The sequence below is a fragment of the Podarcis muralis genome, chromosome 14, assembly GCF_964188315.1.
Source record: "Podarcis muralis chromosome 14, rPodMur119.hap1.1, whole genome shotgun sequence".
In the NCBI taxonomy this organism is placed as follows: domain Eukaryota; kingdom Metazoa; phylum Chordata; class Lepidosauria; order Squamata; family Lacertidae; genus Podarcis; species Podarcis muralis.
The window spans coordinates 37300224-37324816 of NC_135668.1; the positions used below are offsets into that span (position 1 = coordinate 37300224).

The 24593-nt window shown below is 48.7% G+C and overlaps 1 protein-coding gene across 2 annotated transcripts in view; it reads left to right on the forward strand.

The window, feature by feature from the left end:
• The window catches only part of SBK1 (SH3 domain binding kinase 1), a 77405-nt gene extending 53025 nt beyond the window's left edge, over window positions 1–24380 (forward strand). For both annotated transcript variants that reach the window (XM_028705495.2, XM_028705496.2), the window contains exons 2-4: window positions 15886–16088; window positions 16840–17042; window positions 17439–24380. In XM_028705495.2, coding sequence (XP_028561328.2) covers window positions 15886–16088; window positions 16840–17042; window positions 17439–18227 — 1195 coding nt within the window. In that variant the 3' untranslated portion in view covers window positions 18228–24380. The remainder of the gene's footprint in view (window positions 1–15885; window positions 16089–16839; window positions 17043–17438) is intronic.
• Window positions 24381–24593: the final 213 nt, after the last annotated feature.

A 24593-nucleotide genomic window follows, 5' to 3' on the forward strand; every position in this document is an offset into this window, starting at 1 on the left:
GTTTTTTTTTGGGGGGGGGGAAATAAAGGGGGGGATTCCTTTATTTCCCCCCCAAAAAACTAGGTGCGTCCTATGGGACGAAAAATACGGTACATAATTTATTGAATTTATCACGTAATTACGTTATTCTCTCCAATTCATTTCATTGCAAAGCAAACACAATACAAATGACAGGGGGCTGGGCACTCTCAATGGCATATTGCTTGTCAACTGAAAGCAACAACAGCAAATACTGACCATATCCATTGGATTGATTTCCATTCTGGATGTGGGACGAATAAGTGAACATTGGCGATTTCCACTCCTGTCTCCATTTTTTCTGGAATTCTCTGATATCTCTGGTCTCTGCACAGGGCCAGGGGACCTGGGAGGGCAGCTTATGGCGATGATTTGCTCTGCCATGAAGGATTGGAGGCTCCAAATGGATGTGACTCTTGACTTGCCTAGATTGATTGCTTAGATTGATTGTAGGGAAGGTGATGGATGGGGGAAAGGAAAGGTCAAGAAGGAAAACAAACACAGTCTGTGGCAGCAAAGGGAGGGTGGGAGGAGGAAGATGAGTTGGTGGCATAGCTTGGAATGAAGAGTCATAGCTCAGTGATAGAGCGTCTGCTCTGCGATGCCTCCAAGTCAGGCTGAGAATGTCCTCCTGTGTGAAACTGGAGAGCTGCTGCCAGCCAGTGTTGGCAGTACTGAGCTAGATGGGCCAATGGCCTGACTCAGTATGCAGAAACTTTCTATGTTGATTCTAAGTTTTGAAAGAAGGGTGGTAGCTCAGTGTTATAGCATCCACTTTGCAGGCAAAAAGCCCCTGGTCCAACTTCCAGCACGACTGAGAAAGGCTCCCTGTTGAAATCCAGGAAAGCTACTGCCAGGTCGTGTAGGCAGTACTGAGCTCAATGGACTAGATCAGCGCAAGGCAGCTTCCTATGTTCCTATGTCTTTGGGCTTTAGCTCTGTGGTAGGGCATCCTCATTGCATGCGGAAAGTCCTGGGCTCAGTTCCTGGCATCTCCAAGTTGGGTTGGGAATGTTCCTCATTTGAAACCATGCAAAGCCACTGCCGATCAGTGTGGACAGCACTGAGCTAGATGGACCTGATATCAGCCACCCGCAGAGCTGGCAAGAAGGCAGAAGGGAAGAGATGCTGTGAGGGACGGAAGAGTTAATTGGCCATTGTTCCCAAATGTGTGGCAGAGCTGAGGTTAGCTGAAGCCATCAATACAGCCAAACAGGGGATTTACTTTCAGGTGGGATATTCTGTTCTGTCGGCCATCAGTACATTCTTGAAAAGCAAGCAGAGGGGAGATGTAATTCCATCTGGCCATGCCTTGAGCTGAGGCTGGAGTCCCAGAGGCGACCCATCCGCGAAGCAGAGGGAGGCGGGCGCTTCCTGCAACGGGCTGTAGGGCCTCAGCAGGGTGGTTAAGGTGTCTGATCCTTGGGGAATTTTCCTGCGTTGCAACAAGCCCCGCTGGAATGGAAGGGAGCTGTGCCATGTTGCTTGGCGGGGGGGGGGGAGTCGTTAATTAGCTTTGGGACCAAGGCAGCATTGGGATTCTGCACCTCAGGTCACAAAATTATGAATTAAATCGCTGAGTTCTGCAAAGGCAACATGGAGGAGGAGGAGGAAGCTGACAGCCATTGATTCCCCCTGGACTAGTTGTGTTCAAGGAGGCAGGCAGGAGGGGATCTGGCTGAGAGCAGGCTGCACTTGGTGGGGCCACTCCCCACTTGCCCTGGTTGACGAGCCACCATTGCCCATGCAGAGCACATCTGCCTACAGTTGCAGGGGGGGTTGAACTAGATTACTCCTTGGGTCCCCTCCAATTATATGATTGGTGGCGCTGTGGGTTAAACCAGAGAGCCTAGGACTTGCCGATCAGAAGGTCGGTGGTTCGAATCCCCACGACGGGGTGAGCTCCCGTTGCTCGATCCCTGCTCCTGCCAACCTAGCAGTTCGAAAGCTTGTCAAAGTGCAAGTAGACAAATAGGTACCGCTCCGGCGGGAAGGTAAACAGCGTTTCTGTGCACTGCTCTGGTTCACCAGAAGCGTCTTAGTCATGCTGGCCATATGACCCGGAAGCTGTATGCCGGCTCCCTCGGCCAATAAAGCGAGATGAGTGCCCCAAACGCCAGTGTCGGTCACGACTGGACCTAATGGTCAGGGGTCCCCTTTACCTTTACCTAATTGCAAGTGACCCTCTGTGCATCTCCTGATTCACTGGCAGGATTCCCAGAATGGACAGTGATTTATCCATGTTTCAGTGTATCTGAAGAAGTATGCATGCACATGAAAGCTTATACCCAGAACAAAATTAGTTGGTCTCTGAGGTGCTACTGGACAATTTTTTAGTGATTTATCCAGGGAGACTTAAGCCCAGGTAATGCCCCATTTTTTCAAAATGCACAGTAAGGTTGTTATCTGAGGTAGACCAACAGTGATAATGGAGAGTCTTCGCTCCAGATATTTTATACAGTGGTACCCTGTGTTAAGTACATAATTCATTCCAGAGGTCCGTTCTTAACCTGAAACTGTTCTTAACCTGAAGCACCACTTTAGCTAATGGGGCCTCCTGCTGCTGCTGCTGCTGCTGCTGTCGCGCCGCCGGAGCACGATTTCTGTTCTCATCCTGAAGCAATGTTCTTAACCCGAGGTAATACTTCTGGGTTATCGGAGTCTGTAACCTGAAGCGTATGTAACCTGAAGCGTATGTAACCCTAGTTACCACTGTGTTTTCCTGTGTTTAGGGTATTTTTTCTTTACTTCAAAGGGATATATAGGTCCCAGGGCATGATCTGCAGGCATATGATGTTCTCTGGAACAGGTTCAAAGGAGAGCGGCACATATGGTCAGGGATACAAGGAATGATCAGAAGAAGTGGGAATATTTGGGCTGGAGAAGACGGAAGTGGTAGCCCACTTCAAATCCCCAGAGGACAGTCACGTAGAAGAGAGCAATGACTCTGTTGAAGTGCTGTACGTAGATGGTATATAACAACATACCGGTAACAGTGATGATAATGATGGCAATAATATTAATAATATCATTAAATAAATAATAAAGTGTAGATGATCACCAAAGAGGAACTGTGTCAGAGAAGGGGTGGAGCCATATATGAATATACATAAACAGAACAGCAATTAAAAAAAATGTGGTGCAGTGATTAATATAAATAAACTGTAATAAATCAGCCGCGCCAGCCGGTGTTTGGCAGGGAGAATCCTGAAGGGGCTCAAGAATGAAGTGAGTGAGCTACCAACAAAGCAACATAAATTATCATTAAGCAGCGCTGGAGAAAAGTGAAGTCTGGAAGGCAGCCAGAAGCACATTGGGTGTTGGTTTTTTTTTAAGAAGTTGCTGTGCAAACACTGGGAATTCTGGAATCCCAGACAAGGGAAAAGGAGCAGAGAATGTGTGTAATAGGGTGGGCTTGCTTTTAGAGATTTGCAGAGAAAGAGGGCAGGGCTGAGGAAAAAGGGACGATAAGACACGTTGTCCTCTTTGCCTTTGAGGAGATGCCTTTCAATGAAGTCCGTTCAAAGGAGACTGGATAACTGGTAACCCTGGTAACCACTGGGCAAGAGGTGCAGGGTTGCCATGGTTTGGGATGAGCAGAGACAGCAATGCACCCTGGGAAATTGGTATGCAGAATGCTTGGCCGTCTATAAGCAAAGGCTGCTGCACTCCGTGAGATCCCTGGTATCCTGGGTACAGATAGCTGGCGTGCAAATTGAATGCGTTAACACGCCAGATGTGACGGGTGTAATAAACCACAGCATTTCCCTTCAAATTAATTGCAAGGGAGGGGGCTTATCTCCTGTCCTTTCCCGGTTGTCACTTTTGCTTTGAATGCATACCACTGAAGTTCCACGGAGAGGTGGCGAGATAAAAATGCAATAAGCAACATAAAATCAGTCACATGTGAAGCAATATTCCCTCAGTGTGTGTTGAATAGGGTAGCCACTAGCACAGTGCAGAAAAAGAGGTCACATGGTTGTAGTCTTACTCAAAGCAAACCCACTGAAATTAATGGATATGACTAGGTTAATTAATTTCATTGGGTCAACTTGGAGTAGAACGTAGCTGCCTATCTAAAACAATATACCCTGGGTGTGTCTCAAGTATGGCGGTTGCCTACACATCACCCAAAAAAGGGACACGGATTTTCATTTTGATTGTCATTTTACACCAAAACAAGCTCAAAGTGACCTACAGAATACAGACTGGCCCTACCATTAGACGGAGTGAGGCAGCTGCCTCAGGGAGCAGATCCTGGGCAGGCTTTCTTGCCTCAGGTGCTTGGAGGATGCAATCCTGTTGCCAGTGTAGATGTAAGATTTCAGCTGCACAGTTGGCCAGCTTCTGCACATAGATTTAGAGGAGGCAGGGTTGCCATCTTGGCCTTTGCCTCATGAAATGTCTTGGGCCGGCTCTAGAGATTGCTGTAGAAGCAGGATATGACTAAAATATTCTATTTGCTGTTGGATCCTATTTTTTCTATGTTCTGCTAGCAAAAAGTGCCCTTCCAGTTGAAGAAACAAAACAAAAACAAACCAGTTCCTTTTTGAAAGCAGCCGTTCAGATAAGTGCCACTTTGAAAGGTTTAGACAGCCATCTTGATTCAAAATGGCGCCCGATTGCAGCTAAACATAGATGAAAACCTGCTGCTTGGTCTCCAGAACCGTTCTGCAAAATTTGGTGATGGTCTCTTAAGAGGTACCCAAATGCATGGGAAACAGACAAAGAACTTTCCCAAATGCACAGTGCTCTGTTTGTGTGTCAGTGTTGGTTTCCATGCTTCTGATTTAACCCCCATCATCTCCAGGCAATAAACTGCAGGCAGCAGTGATGGGAAACTACCTTTACCTGAGACCCCAGAGTGCAAGTCAGACCAAGAAGCATTCCACTAGAGAGCCAGTTCTTTGCATGGAACAGTAACACCCTCCCTGTGGCCAGTGCGGTGAGAGGTATTCTGGAACTCTGGATTCAAGCAAAGGCAGCGTTGTACGTTGATCAAGGTGGGAGCCGGCTGCCTGTACTCTGTCAGAGTGACCGGGTTGCTATGCTCCTGTAATTATGAGTGGATGAGTTTTTATCCTCCATTTCTAATCAGTTAATTGGCCACATCACCCTCTCCTCTTGCCTGGTTTCAGCAGGGATGCCTCTCTTCGGCTGCAGCAAGCCAGAGCCTTGATTTTGTAGGACTTGGTGTGGTTATTAAGATTGATATTTTGTAGGGGTTCATTTGCCTTTGTTTGTGTGTGTGTCAGGTGTAGATCAGCAATAAAAACACTGGTGTTTGTGAAGTTAACTCTTTATTCAAAGAAATCAAAACTGCGATCCCTGCAACTCTTCCCAGTAGGTCTTGCCCCAATGAGGCAGTTGTGAAGACTGAAGGTCCCTGCCTTCCCACAGCTGCCTAAGTCCCCTCCTCTCTAGGGGTCCCCCCCCATCTGTGTGCAACCAATCTCTCCTCTGCTCTTTTCCTTTCTCTGCATATTCTGGGAGACCAGTGGGGAAGGGAGCTGGTTGCAGCAGAAGGGGGAGTCTCCCTGGATGCTTCGGCAGTAGGCCAAATTCCTGTCTCCTGGCCTCCTCCTCTCCAGCCTCCACTTCAGCCTCAGAGTCTGGACAGCAGTGTACAAAAATTGCTACCAAAAGGAAATAAAGCAAAGATTTAAAATATACCTATAAAATAGCACGTCAAACAACGGATATAAGAAAGCCATAGAAGGCAGCCTCCCAGATATTGCTGGACTACAACTCCCATCACCCCTTGCCAACAACATCTAGAGGGCCATTGGTTCCCCATCCCTGGCTAAGAGAGAGAGAGGCTTGCCTAAGAGTGTAGCAGAGGTCAGTTCTGAACCTGGCACCCTCTGTTTCACAGCTCAGGCAGAACAGTAGTAGACACGCTTTGATGGTGCCTTCAGAGAGCAACATCCACGTTCCCTGGTGCCCTTCCAGCCTTTGAACCAAAGCAAGTCCAGTCAAGGGAGTGATGTAGGATGCTCTTGCCTGAAGCCTGTTAATGAAGCAGCACCTTGGACAGTTGGGCAGGTGTTCTGCTGAGTCCCAGAGCTGGCTGGGTGAAATTCTCCCAGCGCTGAGAGCCAGCAGAGAGCAGCTTGTGCACCTGGAGTGGAATATCTGCAGGATCTATGGGAACTTTGCCCAGTGGGTCACTGAAAGCTTGTGCTTTCCAGGGAGGGATCTAAGAAAGCCATGTGTCTTGCACAAACTAAACTTGGGAGGGATGGCTGAGATCACCCGCTGGTGAAAGATACTCTGCATATGCCAAGGGGCACTCTCTTCTTTTGTGTATTCTGGGATGGAGCTCTGTCAAGGAAAAAGGAAGGAGCTATGCCTGGATGAGTGCCAATGAGTCAGGGCTGAACCCATATCCGTTGGATTTCTTGTGGTGGGGAGGGGCTTTCATCCATCCCAGCTCTGTGCTTTGTTGAGATTGGACTTTGGGATTACCTGGTTTTAGGTATGAAGACACAAGAGGCCACCCACTTTGCTGAAGCCATGCAGGTATGGGTCTTGCCCATGTCAGGATGGGCGACTGACTCCCTGAGACCTTCAAGTGCACTGCCTTGGGTACCATGGCAGAAGGGCAAGCTGCCTATACAGAATCAGGTCCATCTACACTGATGGGCAGCGACACTCCAGGATCTCAAGCAGGGGTCTCTCCTAGCTCTACCTAAAGATACTGGACTTGGGACCTTCTGAATGCAAAGCAGGTGCTCTATCACTGAGCTACGACCCCCTCCCTTTAGCAATATAGGAAGCTGCCTTATCCTGAGTCAGACCAGTGGCCCATCCAACTCAATTTTGCCCACACTAACTGGAAGTAACTCCAAGGTTCAGATGGGGGACATTCCCAGTCAAACCTGGAGATGCCAGGGATTGAACCTGGGACCTTCTGCAGCAAAGCAGATGCTTTGCCACCAAGCTGTGGTCCTTCCCTTTAGGAATGGAGGAAGTTCCCTTATCCTGAATCAGACGATTGGTACATCTGGGTCTCTATTGCCTGCTCTGACTGGCAGCGGCTCTCTAGGCTTTGGGGCAGAGACTCGTTTCCCAGCCCTTACCTGGAGATGCTGGGGACAGAACCTGGGTCTTTGTGTGCATGCATATCAGAATCTCTACCACTGAGCTGTATCCCCCCTCTTCATTTTCTTTGTTGTTGTTCTAATCAGATAATGGCTTAAACACTTGGCTATCATTTGACTGGGCAATTGATCACGTTTCACCATTGCCACCTATGCAGCCCCTATCAAACACACAACCCCACTGCGCACCCAGAAGGCTCCTACTAGGTGATGTTTCTGCACATTTTCACCTGAGAGGTTTGATGTGGGGAGAGAGGCGTGCCTTCTAACAAATTCTGGAGCCCCTGCTCCCATAAACAAACCTTTTCCCTTGTCTACCCTCTTGTGGGCTAATGGTATTGATTTCTGTGTTAACACCAGCTATGATTCTATTCTATGTTCTGCCACGTAATAATGGGGTGGTTGTTCCCTGCACTGTAATTTCCTCCCTGTTTCTTTCAAGAGGCCGGCTGGACTTAGCAAATGATGTGCAAACTCTCTGGCCCTCCCTGCCCTGAGGGCACAAAGCCTGATCACGTGGCCTCCAGCATTTGCAATGAGCTGCTAATGAGCTGCCAATTACTTATTGGCAGAGCGGATGCACCCAGGGCTTGGGGCAACTGCAGAGCTGAAGTGTGCAGCATCCCCATGCTAAGGAAATAAATCATCTGGTTTTACAGCTTGCGTGGAGAGTAAGAGCTGCTTCCTGCACACATTTTATCATGCCAAGGGTGCTGTAGAAGGACGCGGAAGGTGCTGTTAGTTGATAGTGGCATATTAAACAATGGGTGGTATGGGGAAACTGTCTAGAGAAGAGCTTGTCTCCACTGTTAGAAACACAGATACAGTCATACCTCGGGTTACAGATGCTTTAGGTTGTGTTTTTTCGGATTATGTACCCGCTGAAACCTGGAAGTACCGGAATGGGTTACTTCCGGGTTTCGGGGGTCGTGCATGCACAGAAGTGCAGAATCACAACTCGCGCGTGTGCAGATGCACCACTGCAGGTTGCGAACGCTGCGGGTTGCGAATGTGCATCCCACACAGATCACGTTCTTAACCCGAACATCCACTGCACAGTATATAAGCTAGGCGCCAAATGGCTCCTTAAACCAAGGTTACAGTTGCCAAAATAGAATGTCTTCTTGTCATTTTTGGACCAGATGGATCTAAAATCTTATTTTTCAAATGATGGGCTGACTTGAGATTGATTATCAGTTAAACATCTGGCTAGTTCAGATGGCAACCTTGAGCTGGGTTAAGAACGTTGAGAACTTAAAGAAGAAAAGTGGCTTGATCCTGCGGCAGTCTGTTTATATATTGGCCTGTTCCTACTTCTGTTTTCTTAATGGTGACACAGACCATTCATAATGTAAGAATATTCTTCACAATTGTGAACAGGGCAGTGGGGTGGGGTAAGTGAAGACAAGCTACAACCATTAACTATAATGTTCCTGTTCTGGCTCCACAGAAAAAGCACTTTGGGTCCTGAAATTCATTTTGATAGCCGATAGAATTCTACAGGATGTGGTATTAGTGTCTGAAAACAGCCAAGATCCAGTGATCCCCAGGCATGCACCTCCAGATGGTGGAGACATCAGGCACTATCCTGGCACCCAGGCATTCACTTGGTCCTAGTGGCTAATAAAGGTAAAGGTAAAGGGACCCCTGACCATTAGGTCCAGTCGTGGCCGACTCTGGGGTTGCGGCGCTCATCTCGCTTTAGTGGCCGAGGGAGCCGGCGTACAGCTTCCGGGTCATGTGGCCAGCATGACTAAGCCGCTTCTGGCGAACCAGAGCAGTGCACGGAAACACTGTTTACCTTCCCGGTGGAGTGGTACCTATTTATCTACTTGCACTTTGACGTGCTTTTGAACTGCTAGGTTGGCAGGAGCAGGGACCGAGAAATGGGAGCTCACCCCGTTGCGGAGATTCGAACCGCCGACCTTCCGATTGGCAAGTCCTAGGCTCTGTGGTTTAACCCACAGCGACACCTGCGTCCCTTTCTAGTGGCTGATAGCCAGGTGCAAAATGCGCCTGGTGCCTGGATAATTTAGAACACTTCTTGTCTCCCATAACACTGGAACTCATGGTTGTTAAATGAAGTTGAATGTTGGACAATTTGTCACAGAGCAAAGGAAGTCCTACTTCACACAGTGCACAGTGAAACTGTGGCACTAAGTCCACAGTAGGCAGTGATCGCCTACGACTTGGGTGGCTTCAAAAGAAGATCAGACCAATTCATGGCTGTCAATGGCTGGCCTCAACCAGAGCCAGGGCTTTTTCGGCCATGGCCCCAATCTGGTGGAACGCTCTGCCACAAGAGACTAGGGCCCTGCGGGACTTGACATCTTTCCGCAGGGCCTGCAAGACAGAGCTGTTCCACCAGGCCTTTGGCCAAGGCACAGTCTGACCCACTCCTTCTGTAATCCTCATAGCACTCCAGCCCAATGGTTGCCATTAATTTGATTTTGAATTGATTTTAGAATGAATTGATTTTAGAATGTATTTCAATTAATTGATTGTGATTTTATGTAAACTGTGTTATTTTTATTGTTAGCCACTCTGAGCCCGGCTTCGGCTGGGGAGGGCGGGATATAAATAAAATTTTATTATTATTTATTCTTAATATTACTAACCACAATGACTGTGTTCCACCTCCACTGTTGGAGGCTGTAGGCCTCTGAAGACCTCTTTCTGGGAATTACAGGCAGGCAGAGTGCTGTTGCACTCAGGTCCTGTTTGCCCACTTCCCACCGGCATCTGACTGGCCACTGTGAGAACAGGATGCTAGACTAGATAGGCCCTTGGTCTGACCCAGCAGCAGGGTTTGTCTCATGTTTTTATGCTCTCCCACCCATGTTACTGCTGTATGAACTTCAGCTTCCAAGGAAGATTGTGTTACTTTTGGCAGAATCTTGGTGCTCTCTGATAACCGACAGAAGCTGCTGTTCTCTGTGTGCAGCCAGAGAACTGGTAGGGTAGTACCATCGGAATCAAATCTGTCCTCAAAAACGTATTATGCAAAAAATGGCAGGGGCTGCGTAGGGGCTTAATTGTGCAACTGTGCACATTACTCCCCAGTGGGATGTGTCTGCCTGTGACCTGTAGTTCTTGCCGGAGTGGTACATCGTCTCGATAAGTTGAACTCGCCTTGAAGCACAGACTTGCCAACAAGATTGAACAGCGCTGTATCGAAGCAATCAAGTGAAAATTGGCTGGGGTAGACATTGCCGGAGGGCAGGACGTCTCACCATTGGAAACACGGGGCAGCTATCAAAAGTGACATACTGTCCAATATTCCAGCGACAGAAATAAGGACAATCGTGTGTACATGTAACATTCAGATTACTGCACCATTGATTTCTTCCTTAAAGCTGCACTAAACAACATGCAAGCTGTTAACACCAGTCCTCCTGCGAAGTGTTGCGTTCCTGATTTCTTTTGCAAAAATCCTGCAGTGATCTGAAGCAAAAGGACATGTTTGTGATTTTGGAAAAGAAATGCAAGAAAAGCCTGATTGTGCCCAGTGGGTTGTATTCAGCGTAGCTCTAAGAGGTATGTTCCATCGGTGCAACAATTTCTCCTTGTGCAATGGAACGTTCTTCCTAATATAAATGGATAGCTCAGTCGGTAGAGCATGAGAATCTTAATCTCAGGGTCGTGGTTTTGAGCTTCATGTTAGGTGAAAGATTCCTGCATTGCAGGGGGCTGGTCTAAATGACCCTTGGGGTCCCTTCCACTCTGTTGTTGTTTAGTCGTTTAGTCATGTCCGACTCTTCGTGACCCCATGGACCAGAGCACGCCAGGCACTCCTGTCTTCCACTGCCTCCTGCAGTTTGGTCAGACTCATGTTTGTAGCTTCAAGAACACTGTCCAACCATCTCGTCCTCTGTCGTCCCCTTCTCCTTGTGCCCTCCATCTTTCCCAACATCAGGGTCTTTTCCAGGGAGTCTTCTCTTCTCATGAGGTGGCCAAAGTATTGGAGCCTCAGCTTCACGATCTGTCCTTCCAGTGAGCACTCAGGGCTGATTTCCTGAAGAATGGATGCGTTTGATCTTCTTGCAGTCCATGGGACTCAAGAGTCTCCTCCAGCACCAACTCCCTTCCACTCTACAATTCTCTAATTCTATGAATCTGCCCCCCTGGAGTTCTCCTAATCCTCCAGAGCAGATTTCTGGGTGGTGTGGAACCCTTTCAGGGAGAAAAGAGGGGGGCAGTCCTGTGGTGCTGGCATCCATCTTTGCCTGAGCACCAGTATTTATCTGAATACTGCCAAATGCATAGAGGTCCATTGATTCTAATGGGCTTACTCTGAGTAGAACTCAGTTGGACACAATCCATTCTTAAGAATTCAAAATGAACCTCACTCGCAGGGTCATGCGTATTAGAGGTTATGCACGGACAAAGCCTTGGCGTTCACAGTTCTGCGCTGACATTCGTGTATGCAAGAATCGAGAGGATAGTGCCGATTAATTTGTTCAGCAGTGTCCATGCGCATGATGCTTGGCAGAGAATGAGAAGGCCACGCCCTTCCCTCAAGGGGTTTACAATCTAGAAATAGACATAGAGGAGACAGCAGAGGAAGGAGATGGAAGTGGAGGTGGGATAAACAGGGGAATAAGATGTGATTGCTGCAGTTGCATGTACCTAGGCTTAGTTACTTTAAGATAACATGGACAGGTGTTCGCCAGAGGTTTGCTGGAAAAAGAAGAGTGAGCTTCCCATTGCTAATGTGGCTTTGAAACTTGAAAAATAACAATTGTAGAAACTTACACCCAATAGGGTTTTTTTTTAAAGGCATCCCCTAAAAGCATGTGTGTTACTAAGGGGTGTCTTCTGCCCCAGGTCACAAGCTTCCTGCCCCCCCTTTTTAAACATTGTTTACAGGTAGGGATGTAAGAAAGCATTGTTTTGTCTGCTTCCCTGTATTCATCTCATGCAGCAGTGTCTCTGTTCCACGGCAGTTCATCTTCCGCCCCCAAATATGTTATCCGTCTTGCTGTCTGCAGTGGCAAAATTATATCCCTTACATAATTAACCACCTAAATCATGTAAATTGCATTGTCGTGATGTAATACCATCCCATTCATTTCAGTGCAAAGCAAATAACGCCATGGGGGAGGGGGGAGGGGAGGAAGACCAGTAATCAATCACTTATCGTTTGAGGACAGAAAGCAATAACAGCAGCTCATACTGACCAGATGCGCTGGATTGACTTTGTTTCCAGACATAGGATGAATAATGAAACACTGGCAATTTCCCATCCTGTTTCCATCAGAATTCCACCCAAAGTAGTTACAGGGCAGCTTTTCTGGAAGTTGGCCGTGATTTGCATCTATACATATAAATGAGCATGTGCGGATTTTCTGTCCGACTTTTAAATATGTCCTCAAGGGGACAGTGTTTCAGCAGGGGTGGATACCAGAAATGCAGACCTTTCCCTGGTGAATTGGGACAGGTTTCATGGTTCGAAGGTTGGATCCAGGACTCAGGAGACCCGGGTTCAAATTTCCACTCAGCCATGAAGCTCACTGAGTGACCTTGGGCCAGTCACTGCCTCTCAACCTAACCTACCTGTGGAACCAAAGAAATGCCCCTCTGCTCTGGTGTAGGGCAGTACAGTGGCACCTCGGGTTGCATAGGCTTCAGGTTACAGACTCCGCTAACCCAGAAATATTACCTCGGGTTAAGAACTTTACCTCAGGATGAGAACAGAAATTGTGCTCCGGCGGCGTGGCAGCAGCAGGAGGCCCCATTAGCTAAAGTGGTGCTTCAGGTTAAGAACAGTTTCAGGTTAAGAACGGACCTCTGGAACGAATTAAGTACTTAACCTGAGGTACCAGTGTACTGAGGTAGGTGGCCATTTGTTCTGGCTCAGAAAAAGTCAGGTCCCTGTGTTCTGATACTCTGTCCGTCAATCCCATTATCATCTCCTCTGACTGGTGGCAGCTGTCTAGGGTTTTGGCCATTCCTTTATCTGCTAACCATGCCTTTTTCTCAGGTGGCAATACCCGGGATCGAACCCAGGACTTTGGGCATGCAGAGCACGCATTCTCTAGCCTTGGGTCACCGCCCCATCCCCTAAGAGGGATGCAAGGTTTGAGAAGTATGCGGTCTTTTGAGGCGAGAAGTGGCTGTTACCAGAGGGAGACATAGCGACTGCCTATAAATACCTGCCACAGACAACAGAGCGAGGAAGCGGGGGGCGGGGGGGGGGGATGATCGTTTAGTCAATGAGAAGCAGTTAAACACAGCAATTTTAGTCTGAGCTGGAGGAAGAAAGTAATAATAATGAATCAACGGAATGAATTATGCAGCAGAGTCCTGGTCTCGCCACCCTATTTATCCCAATTCATGGTATGGGATGAAGTGGGCTTGGGGAGGACGCCGGAATGTGATTGTCATTGTGTCCCGATCCAAACATCTAGGTGCAGCTGACTTGGGAATGCAATGTATAGTCCTGGTTGCTGCATCTCAGATAAGGATCCTCGTCAAGCAAGGCCAGATTTTAAAAATAAATGTACATGATAAAATTATGCGTCTGGGTAGGCTTGCCCAAGTTTTTAAATAGGCATTGAAAGCAGTACAACAAAGGCCTAGTGCCTATATAAATCTATATCTGCTTAATTAGCAAGTCTTCCCAGAATAGCTCAGTGAAAGCTCAATGGCCAGAAAGGGCTGGTGGGCAACGGGAGGCGTAGATATAAAGTGACCAGAGAGACCCAACTCCATGTCTGAATGGACCGTTTCCTTGCTCATTTGTTGTTGTTGTTGTTGTTTAGTCGTGTCTGACTCTTCGTGACCCCCTGGACCAGAGCATGTCAGGCCCTCCTGTCTTCCACTGCCTCCCTCAGTTTGGTCAAACTCATGCTGGTAGCTTCGAGAACACTGTCCAACCATCTCATCCCCTGTCGTCCCCTTCTCCTTGGTCCCTCAATCTTTACCAACATCAGGGTCTTCTCCAGGGAGTCTTCTCTTCTCGTGAGGTTGCCAAAGTATTGGAGCCTCAGCTTCACGATCTGTCCTTCCAGTGAGCACTCAGGGCTGATTTCCTTAAGAATGGATAGGTTTGATCTTCTTGCAGTCCATGGGACTCTCAAGAGTCTCCTCCAGCACCAGAATTCAAAAGCATCAATTCTTTAGCGACCAGCCTTCTTTATGGTCCAGCTCTCACTTCCATACATCACTACTGGGAAAACCATGGCTTTAACTATACGGACCTTTGTTGGCAAGGTGATGTCTCACTGCTTTTTAGGATACTGTCTAGGTTTGTCATTGCTTTTCTCCCAAGAAGCAGGCATCTTTCTAAATGTCCCTGGGACAGAAGAGCTCCCCATTCATATGACTGGGAGGAACCAATGAATTGAATGTGGCTGGGGTTGAGCATCGGCGCATCTGTTTGCTGACCCCAAAAGAAAACATAACCCAAATTGTGAAAGGGGGGGGAGGAGAACCAATATGGAGGGGCTGCAAACAGCCCATTGGGAAGTGAGTGTGCTCTGTGGGCATGGAGAAGCTGTTGGAGGGAAGGAAAAGGAGAAATGGGGAGTAGAGAATGGAATGGAGCTGGTGGAACCATGACTGGGTGGACTCCACACTACAACATTTTGTTGCAGGGCTCCTGCTTGCACTGACTAATGCAGCTATGCTTCCACAGAGGGAGGCACCATGGGACTAACCTCAGATCCCGCCTTCACTCATATCAGGCTAGTTCCTCTTGAATTTTTAGGTGGTGAGCCTTGCAGGTTGGGGGGCGGGGAGCCGCCAAGGCAAAATCTGCAGGGGGAGGAGGCAGTGCTCTTTGCAGCGGGTGACATCATGAGGGCTGATGTATCTAGAGCAGGGAGATGTATGGCACTTCTGCACTGTACCCTGAAAGGGGAATGGCTAGTGATGCCTTTTGGGAGGGGGAGGGGAGTTCCGCTCAGAAAAGTGCAAATTGTGCCCTGCTACTTCCAGACTATCCATATCCCCTCCCCTTATGCTGCTCTGAAGCAGCGTTTGTGCATGGATCCAACACAAAATGCATGCAGTTATGCAAGACTGGGGGGGTGGAATGATAGAGAAAAGTTTCCCTCCTTCTCTAATAATTCTAGAACTCAGAGACATCTAATGCATCTGTATGTTGAAAGAAAAGAAAGTACTTCTGCATGCAGCGCATAGTTAAAAACTATGACACTCGCTCCCGCAATATGTACCGATGGCCACAATTTGGATTTCAGCAGCATCTGGAGGGTCAAAAATCCACCACATCTGATATATGTGCAGCAGATTAAAAAAAAAAATCAGGAGGGAGAGAAGGTGATATACTATTTTAAGAGTATTTGCTGTGAATATTCTGTATTTGTACTTCATAATAATTACAGCAATGCTAGCCTGACACCCACACTTGTATATTTAAGTAGCTGTGCCTTTGGTATACATATCTAAAACCCCATTCAGTAGTTTCTATAACAACTGGGATCAGTTTTCTGTGTCCTCACTCACCTTTCAGCTTGAACCAGGCGCGGATGTACAAAACCTACATGAGCATCTGAACTGCCGTGGTTCTGAACTCCGCTTTCCCAAATGTTATTTCATTAACTTGCATGTTAACATTGGCATTTGCAGAATTGTGATATTTCAGAGTTCATGGTTTCTGAGTGAAAGTTGGAGGGGGGGGGGGAGAATAGCAGCCTGGGTTTTGGATGGATGCAACAGACTCGACTCCTGCATCCCAGAAGGCTTGGGCTATTAGGAAGGCGTGATGGTTGACCAATGCCTTTCCTTTTCTGTCTTCCAGCGTGACCATGAGTGCGGGCTCTATTGAGCAGGAACCGACACGCAAGCTGGCTTGCTGTGGGGTCCCCCTCATCACGGAGGACATGCAGTCACTGGCCATCCGCACGCTGTCCGGCACGGACATCAACAAACACTATGACCTCATCCGCGAGCTGGGAAAAGGGACCTACGGCAAGGTGGACCTTGTTTCCCACAAGAGCACAGGTGAGCTCAGCAGTGCCCTCTGCTGTTAGAGTCCAAGCAAGAGAACACCCATGCATTAGGTCAGGTGTGAGGGACCATTGTCCCTCCAGGTGTTGCTGATCTGCAGCTCCCATCAGGTTGGTCATTGACCAGGGATGATGGGGTTTGTAGCAACATCTGCAGGACCACACATTCCCCATACCTACCTTATGTACTACTGAGATACCTGGCTCCTGAAGCAATTACCTCTTCCACCTGTATGTTTCATTTAAAGCAGCCTGAGGGCCACATTTCCTTCTGGGCAATATTCCAGGGGCCACATTCCAGTGGTGGGGCCATAGTCAAATGTGAGCAGAGCAGTGAATCTAAACATTACCTTTGTACAGCTGTCTAGATCAGACTTCCTCAAATTCGGCCCTCCAGATGTTTTGAGACTACAATTCCCATCATCCCTGACCACTGATCCTACTAGCTAGGGATCATGGGAGTTGTAGGCCAAAAAACATCTGGAGGGCCGAGTTTGAGGAATCCTGGTCTAGATTCTATGCACCCTCAATCCAATTCACCCTGTCCTCTCTCAGGGATTGACCATAACACATCCCACAACCTGTGGGGAACCTTCAGCCCCATCAAAAGTTCCTTTCTAGTTATCACGATTGCTCCATCAAGGCGGTAAACTCTGAAATCATTTTGTTCTGCTTTTGTAAGTCAAAGTGAGTGACATTCTGAGCATTCTCCGTCCTTCCTCCCACTTCTCCCTCCCCATTTATAGGCACCAAGATGGCGCTGAAGTTTGTCAACAAGAACAAGACGAAGCTGAAGAACTTCCTGAGGGAGTTCAGCATTACCAATACACTCTCCTCGAGCCCCTTTATCATCAAGGTCTTTGATGTAGTCTTCGAGACGGAGGACTGTTACGTGTTCGCCCAGGAATATGCACCTGGCGGAGACCTCTTTGACATCATTCCGCCACAGGTAACTAGGCCTCAGTTCCACTGGCTTTTTGGCTGTTTGAGTCCCTCAGGCTACATTCAACCCACACATCTAAAGCGCTATGATACCTTGTTAAACAGGCCTGACTTCCCTCTAAGAATTCTGGGAGCTATAGTTTGTTAAAGGAGTTGAGCTGCAATTCTCAGAGCGGTTTCACATTCGATCCCAGGAATTGCCTGAACCCTTATATCCTGACTTGAGCACTGAGATCAGCTTCAGGAGAATCGTTGCTCATTCCCCGAGTTGACAAGGCTCACTTTGATAACAACAGGAAATGGAGCCTTTAGAGTCGTTGAGTGTTCTTGGGAGGCCATGTTTATTCCTGGCGTTTCCCGCTGCCCTTTCCTAGCTGATGGTATCTCTCTCTCTTACCTGCAGGTGGGGCTTCCTGAGGACATGGTGAAGCGCTGTGTGCAGCAGCTTGGCCTGGCCTTAGATTACATGCACAGCAAAAACTTAGTCCACCGGGACATCAAGCCGGAAAACGTCCTCCTCTTCGACCGCGACTGCCGGCGTGTCAAGCTGGCCGACTTCGGCATGACGCGCAAAGTGGGGTGCCGGGTGAAGCGCATCAGCGGGACCATCCCCTACACGGCGCCCGAGGTGTGCCAGGCCGGCCGGGCCGAGGGCTTCACCGTGGACACCAGCATTGACGTGTGGGCTTTCGGGGTGCTCATCTTCTGCGTGCTGACGGGCAACTTCCCCTGGGAGGCAGCCTCGGCCTCGGACACCTTCTTTGAGGAGTTTGTGAGGTGGCAAAAGGGGCGCCTGGCGGGGCTGCCCTCCCAGTGGCGCCGCTTCACGGACAACGCGCTGCGGATGTTCCAGCGCTTGCTGGCCCTGGACCCGGAGAAGCGCTGCCCTGTGAAGGAGGTCTTCTTCTTCATCAAGTACGACCTGATGTCGGAGGTGCGGCGCCGGCCCTCCTACCGCTCCCGCAAGCACACCGGAGACAAGCTCTCCGCCGGCCCTCACCGCCACGAGACGCCCAGCACTTGCACCCCGACCCCCCTCAAGAGGACCATCCTGACAGAAGGCAGCGTCTCCCGGCTGTCTGCCTCAGAGTCTGGCCTCCCTTCCCCCGGGGCGGGAAGCAGGACTGATGGGCGGCAGGACAAAGGCAAAGGCCAGATGGTCCTGGCCACAGCCATCGAGATCTGCGTCTGACGAGGGCGTGGCAGGCCCCTCGGTGCCTCACGGCCTGCAGTTAAGATGTCAGCACTGCAATGCCCTCTCCTGCTCTGGGACAGGCTGCGTGCGAACGGAATCCATTTTGGGGACCAGGATCCATGTCTTTCGAAGCAAAAAAAAAACAACAACGAAAAACAGGGGTGGTGGGGGAAGAGGATAGAAAATGTGGCTTTCTGTTTTCCTCAGTAATCCTAAGGATGTCCATGGTTGTCTGAGGCCACAGGAGAAGAAAGGCCTTCTCTCCTCATTCACTTGAAGACTGGGAGCTGAGGCCTGGATTAAGGGACTGCTGAGTCGGTGGCAGGAGAAGACGGAGCCCATAGCGCCTCAAGGATGAACATCTGAGGGAATCGGGACTTTGTCTCTGAAGGGAGGGGAGGGAAACCCAGTTGGCCGGTGGCTTTCTCTTTTTGCCCATCAGGAGTAGCTTTGAGATGGTTTCCGAGCGGGGGTCCTTGCGATGAAAACAATAATAATAATGGATTGGGTTGGGGGTTGGGGTGGAGGGCCAGAAGAGCCCCATTGATCTGGCAAGCAGTTTCTTTCTGGGCCTGCTGGGATAGAGTTGGTGGTAAGCAAAGAGGCTGGGGCTGGTTATTTAAGTCATCCGGAGCCTCTTTGCTGGGCATCAACTGGCTTACAGCGCCCCTACGCCTGGTTGCCAGGGGGTGAAGTCAGAACAGATTCCCAGAAAAAGAGGCTGGGGAGCTCCGTGTGCTGGGGGAGGCCTGTCTGTTGAATTGGCACTTGTACTGGATCCAGCTTCCAATTCCAATAGCAAGGGGGGAACAGGGATCCCAGCTGAAACCGACACGTAGCACAGCTAATATATCACTTCCTGAGGAAGTGGCGGGGAGAGTCGTTTTTATTTCTGACTGGCGCTAACCCCCCCCAGGTGTGAGCAAAGTGCAGCGTCAGGGCAATCCGGGGACCACAGAGATATCACAGTGATGCCATTGGTGCCACTGATGTAGCAAGTGTTTCCTGTGTCAACGTGTGCGTGTGGCTGTATGTAAATGTGTCTCTACAGTCTGGATGTTTGGGTCAGTCGTTCACTGTTGGCCACGTGGCCATCGCCCCTGAGGAAAAGGCTTGGGTGCTTGGGCCGAATGATGGGGAGGACAAAGGGGAAGCCATTTTGTGTGAGGCCACCGCCCGCCTGTGATCACAACCAGGCATGCGCACTGCAAGAGGTGCGCGTGTGGGGGGAAGGGCATTCTGTGTGGGAGCACAAGCTTCTTCCTGCAGCGCACTGGGAGTTCACAGCTCAGACAGGGCTCTCTAGTTCAGGGGTGGGCAATCTTTTTCCTTCTCAAGAACTGCATTCCTTCTATTGAGGTGGGGGACACACACACCTTGAAAGTGGGTGGAACAGGAGTCAAAATCAGGCAGGGCCAGGGCCAAAGGTGAATATGGATACCCCATCTTTCTCTCTTTCTACCACCCCCTTTTCTCTCTCTTTCTGTTGCTCCCTATCTTTCTTTTTTCAGTCACCCCCTTTTTTCTCTCTCTCTCTGCCACCCTTTCTTTCTGCTGCCCTCTTTTCTCTCTTTTTACCACCCTCTTCCTCTCTTTCTTCTTCCCCCTTTGCTCTCTCATTTCCTCTCTCTTTCCGTCATCACCTTACACCTCCACCCTTCACCCATGTGAAATTAGGCCAAGATTCCCATGTGGCCCTAGGGCCACAACTTGCCCACCCCTGGTCTTGTTGAACACCAGTCCAATAAGGAGCAATTGGGCAGAAAGTTTCAGGGTATGTATGGCATACACCTAGGGTATGACTTACCCCTTGGGTAAGACTGGGTGGCTTCATAAGAATGTATTGAGCATCAGAGAAGCTCTTGAACCGAGGCCTGCTAAACTCTTTTATGGTTTTCTAACTGGCCTAGCTTTTATATAAAGAGAAGAATCCTATATAAAACCTGAGTTGGAGCAACGGCTTAGGGTTCTAGTATGCTGGAAAACATGGACATCTAAACATCACAGGAGCCAGGACTAGAGCCCATCTGAGAGGGAGCAATGCCCTGTGCCTAATGGAGACCCTCAGATGACACTAAGGGCTGCCAGTTCATATTGCCCATCTCTCTGGGCTGACTTTATAATCAGGATTCTGGTACAGATATATTCTTTGGGACAGGGTAGGGTGTGGGGAAGAAAGGTAGGGAGGGTCATCACAGTATGACCGAAGTGTAGACTTTGCTAAAACAACCTTGCCCATGGCAAAATGTCCCCATAACCTACTGGCCGCAGTTGGATGGGGAAATCAGTTGAGAATGAAGACAAAAGGCCGTACCTGTGCGTTGTGGCAAGCCACAGGGGAATGGATCTGCTTTCAATTCAACTAGGGCTTAGGAGGCAAACGGCGAGGATTTTTGACCTTTCCACAACGGGGCTCCTAGCGACGAGACGCCCTCCTTTCACCAAGGGCTTAGACCAACACTGACCTCCCTTTGCTGTCGACTTGAACCCCTTGAGGTGTGGGGAGGCCTTGCTCCCGGGAGTCATGGTAGTCACCCCTTGGTGCTGTTCCTTTGGGGAGGGTCAACTCTGTAGAGGAAGGCAGGCCTTTTGCAGTGTCTCTCTGATAAAGCCAAGTCTGTTGTTGCGTCTCCTTCCTTCGTCCCCCTTCGCTTGCCTCGCCTCCCATTTCCCAACCTAGGTGAGAATGGCCCTGGGCAGAGCGGCTCAGCTCAGCCCTTCGCTTCCTGTGGGGTCGTACACACTCATCTCTCCTCCGAGCCAGATTGCGGGCCTGCCGGGTGTGTCTTGTGTGTGTCTCAACCTCCCCAGGGTTCCATCCTTTCCACACAAAGGGCTAAAACGCTATTTCCGAAGCAACAAGCAGTTTACAAAATCTCAAAAGTGGCTGCCCGCCACCACTTCCCCACCCCTTCCCAACTCGAGGGGGCACTGCCCAGCAGCTGGTATTTAACCAGATTGTGTGTGAGTGTGCGTGTGCGTGCATTTGTGTGTGAAAAAAGGCAAGGGTGCACTTTCTGTGTCATCAGTGCCAGCTGGCGACTCCCGTTCGTCCCACAACCCCAGTTGTCTGTAAGCTCCGGATAACACAGCAGCCTGAGGTGACCAAGCGCAACCTTACCGTGGCTCCATCCTCTTAGCCCAGACCCTGACCAGGGTTGTGGGAGGGTGGAAGAGAGTGTATGTGAGAGACACCACTTTAACTGCCTTTACCGCTGCCTCCTTTCAGGCAAGCTCTGCGTGTTGGGGGTGCACCAGGCGATTCCTGACCTCCTTTGGTATGACCTGGCACACCCCGCCACTCCTCTCTTCGCCAATTCGTAGTCCCCGCTTGTTAATCCGTATGTCTTGACTTCCCGAGTGGGCGCAGCTGTTTCCCCTCCCTTTCTCCTTGGCGTCACTGCCGCCATCTTGTCTCTGTGTGGGGTGGCAGCCGAGGCTAGACTTTTTTTAGAAATAGGCATTGCACAGAATTTTTAGATATTAGCCGCAACGTCTCCTTTTTGCCTTAGGTTCCAATTGTCCTTGATCTTTTGTGCAATAATGTAGATAAGGATTAAGAACACCATATAGACCTTGTTTTGGTTTATTTTTATTTTTCGAATTGTTTTGAGGGGGGGGAATTGAGGGGGAAGGTTGGGGGTGTTGGGAATGGGGTCCGTTGGGCGCGCGCGAGTGTGACATGTTTTCCATTATCCTTGTTCTTGGTCTTTGTTTTCCCTTCTGTTGCCCGTCCACTTTTGGACTTGCTCCCCTCACCATATAAGAGGTTTCCCCCTCCCCATATCAAACATGCATTACCTCAGTTTCTGTCACAATTGAGAAGGAAAGCTTTCTTTCTTTTAATTTAAAACAAAAACATTACAATGGTAATAATTTTTTGGAAAGCAAACAAAAAAAAACCTCATGTAGAAGATGGGTGTGTTATGGAAAATACTATGTTTTTTATTTTTTAAAAGAAGAAAACACATTTAAGATAATGGTGATTTCCTGTTGTAGCATTGAGGCAGTGAAACTTCCCCAAATGTGTGGTTCTGATGAGGCTCCTTCAGTTCTGCAGAAAAGGCTTTTCCCCAAAAAGGAAGATACCAAAATCATATGGGGGAGTGGCATTTAGCATTTGGTTGTTGCTCTTCATAAGAAAAGGGACCATATTCCAGAGAGCTGTTGGATTGGTTCCTACACTGCTTTAAGCTATAGTCAAGCTTTGCTATGCTTGAAAGGCCACTTCTTGCTGCTGCTGGGGAAGGGAAGAAATTTGATCGGTTTGCATTTAGACGTGAAACTTGCTTAATTCGGTTTCTGAAATAATATGTAAACTGAAACATAGCCGTTCTTCAAAATTCACACCTCTCCCAATTGTGCACTGTTGTTCTCCAGCCAAGTAATGTGTGTGGGAAATGCATATAGCAGACCAATGTGTGCATATAAATGCATGCACTAGTGTACAGAACATGCAAGAATGCATTACGGTACGATGGCGATTTATGCCAGGGTTCAGTTCCAAGGGTACAACCAACCCATAGCTGGAGGGAGAGAGAGAGATAACCAAGTATGAGGCAGAGAGTCTAGCAGCTCTTTTTGTGCCAAGAAACCCCAAGCAGACCTGGCCTCCCAAAAAGGTTTTAAGCTCTCTCTCTTGTTAGAGAGGCAAGAGACGCTCAGCACATTGGCTACAGGTGTACTTGTGTGAGATCTCGCAGGAGCTGGGATGGCCTCACGAGAGCATCCCAGAGTTGATGTACTGAGCTGCCCCCCAAGCAAGGAGGAGAGCTTTAAAGCTCTTCCCATGCATAGCAACCCCAAACGGACTCCATGCAAAAAGAGCTTTTCAGTTATCCCCATTGCTTGGATTTAACTCGTGCAATTTCAACCAGCCTGCCTTCATAGAACTGTAGAGTTGGAAGAGACCCCGAGGGTCATTTAGTCCAACCTCCTGTAATGTAGGAATCGACCACATAGGGTTGAAATTGCACATGAGTTAGATGCTGGTAAGATGGGATTGTACTGCGTAGTAAGCAAAATTGATTTGCAATAAAATAAAATATAGGCAGAATAGCACACACAAAACGTATGTGAGAAGAAATCCACACTAATGTGCCAATGAATTTTCACGAAGGCTTGAAAAATAAATTAATAAATTACAAACGGATGTAGAAAACTGAACTTAAGACTGGGAAAAGGAGATAGCAAAAGAGAAACCAAAACTGACTGATTTCCCCATCCCGATCTGCTGCCACCCTACACAGAGCTAAGCCATGGTTTGGCTTAACCGTACATCCGAACCCAGGATCACTGTTTGTTTTGCTCAGTCAGACCACGAGGGGTAAGCCAAGAGCAAACTTTGGTTATAGTTCATGGCTTTTTTGGACAAAGACCAAGGTTCAGACATAACGCTAAGCAAAAACCATGACTTAGGTCCAGCTGAGGTGGCAGGAGCTAATGGTAGGGCCGGCCCAGCCTCTTTAATGTGTCCCATCTGCTTCCCACAATGCCACTCTTAATAATAATAATTTATTATTTATACCCCGCCCATCTGGGTGGGTCCCCCCAGCTACTCTGGGCGGCTTCTAACAAAACACTAAAATACAATAACCTATTAAACATTAAAAGCTTCCCTAAACCATGTCTAGACTCCACCCCTTCACCTTGCCTCATGGCCAGCCCTCCGCTGGGATGGGGTGATGGTAGCCCTTTTCAAGGACTATTCTGTTGTTTGGAAAAACCACACCTTTGGGGAAGCTTCACTGCCTTACGTGGTTGTGTTTGTGACTTAGCATTGTGAACTGGTCGGATGTGTAAGCGCCGTTCTTATAGTGTACTCCTGCAAAGGAGAGGGAAGGGGTGTTGCCAAGCCACCATCAAGGTTATGTGCCAATGTGGGGCGTACATATTCTTTCTCTCTCTCTCTCACACACACACAAACCCCAGATAGGCAACTTCTTCCACTCCTTCCCAGAGGAGAAAGAGAAAAGATTTTAAAAATGGAGCAAAGAAACATTCACCATCACACACACACGCAACAGCGCAGAACAAACGTTTGTAAATATTCTGGAATTCTCTTGACTTGTGAAAAGGAGGTTTTTAAATGTTATTTAATTAATTCTATATTGCGGACAATTGCTATAAAATAAAAAGGGGGTAAAAACATTGACCTGTCTATCTTCATGCATGCAAGAGTGGGGAAATACGGTGGCATGGGGGAGAAGAATTGGGCTCTTCTGTTCCCCAGCACTAATGCCAATGTGAATTGCCGTAGTTCAGTGACAGGGCATCTGCCCTGCATGCAGGGTCCCAAATTCAATCCTAGGCATCTCCAGGTAGGGCTGGGAAAGAGCCTCCTCTGAAACCCAGGGTTGCTGC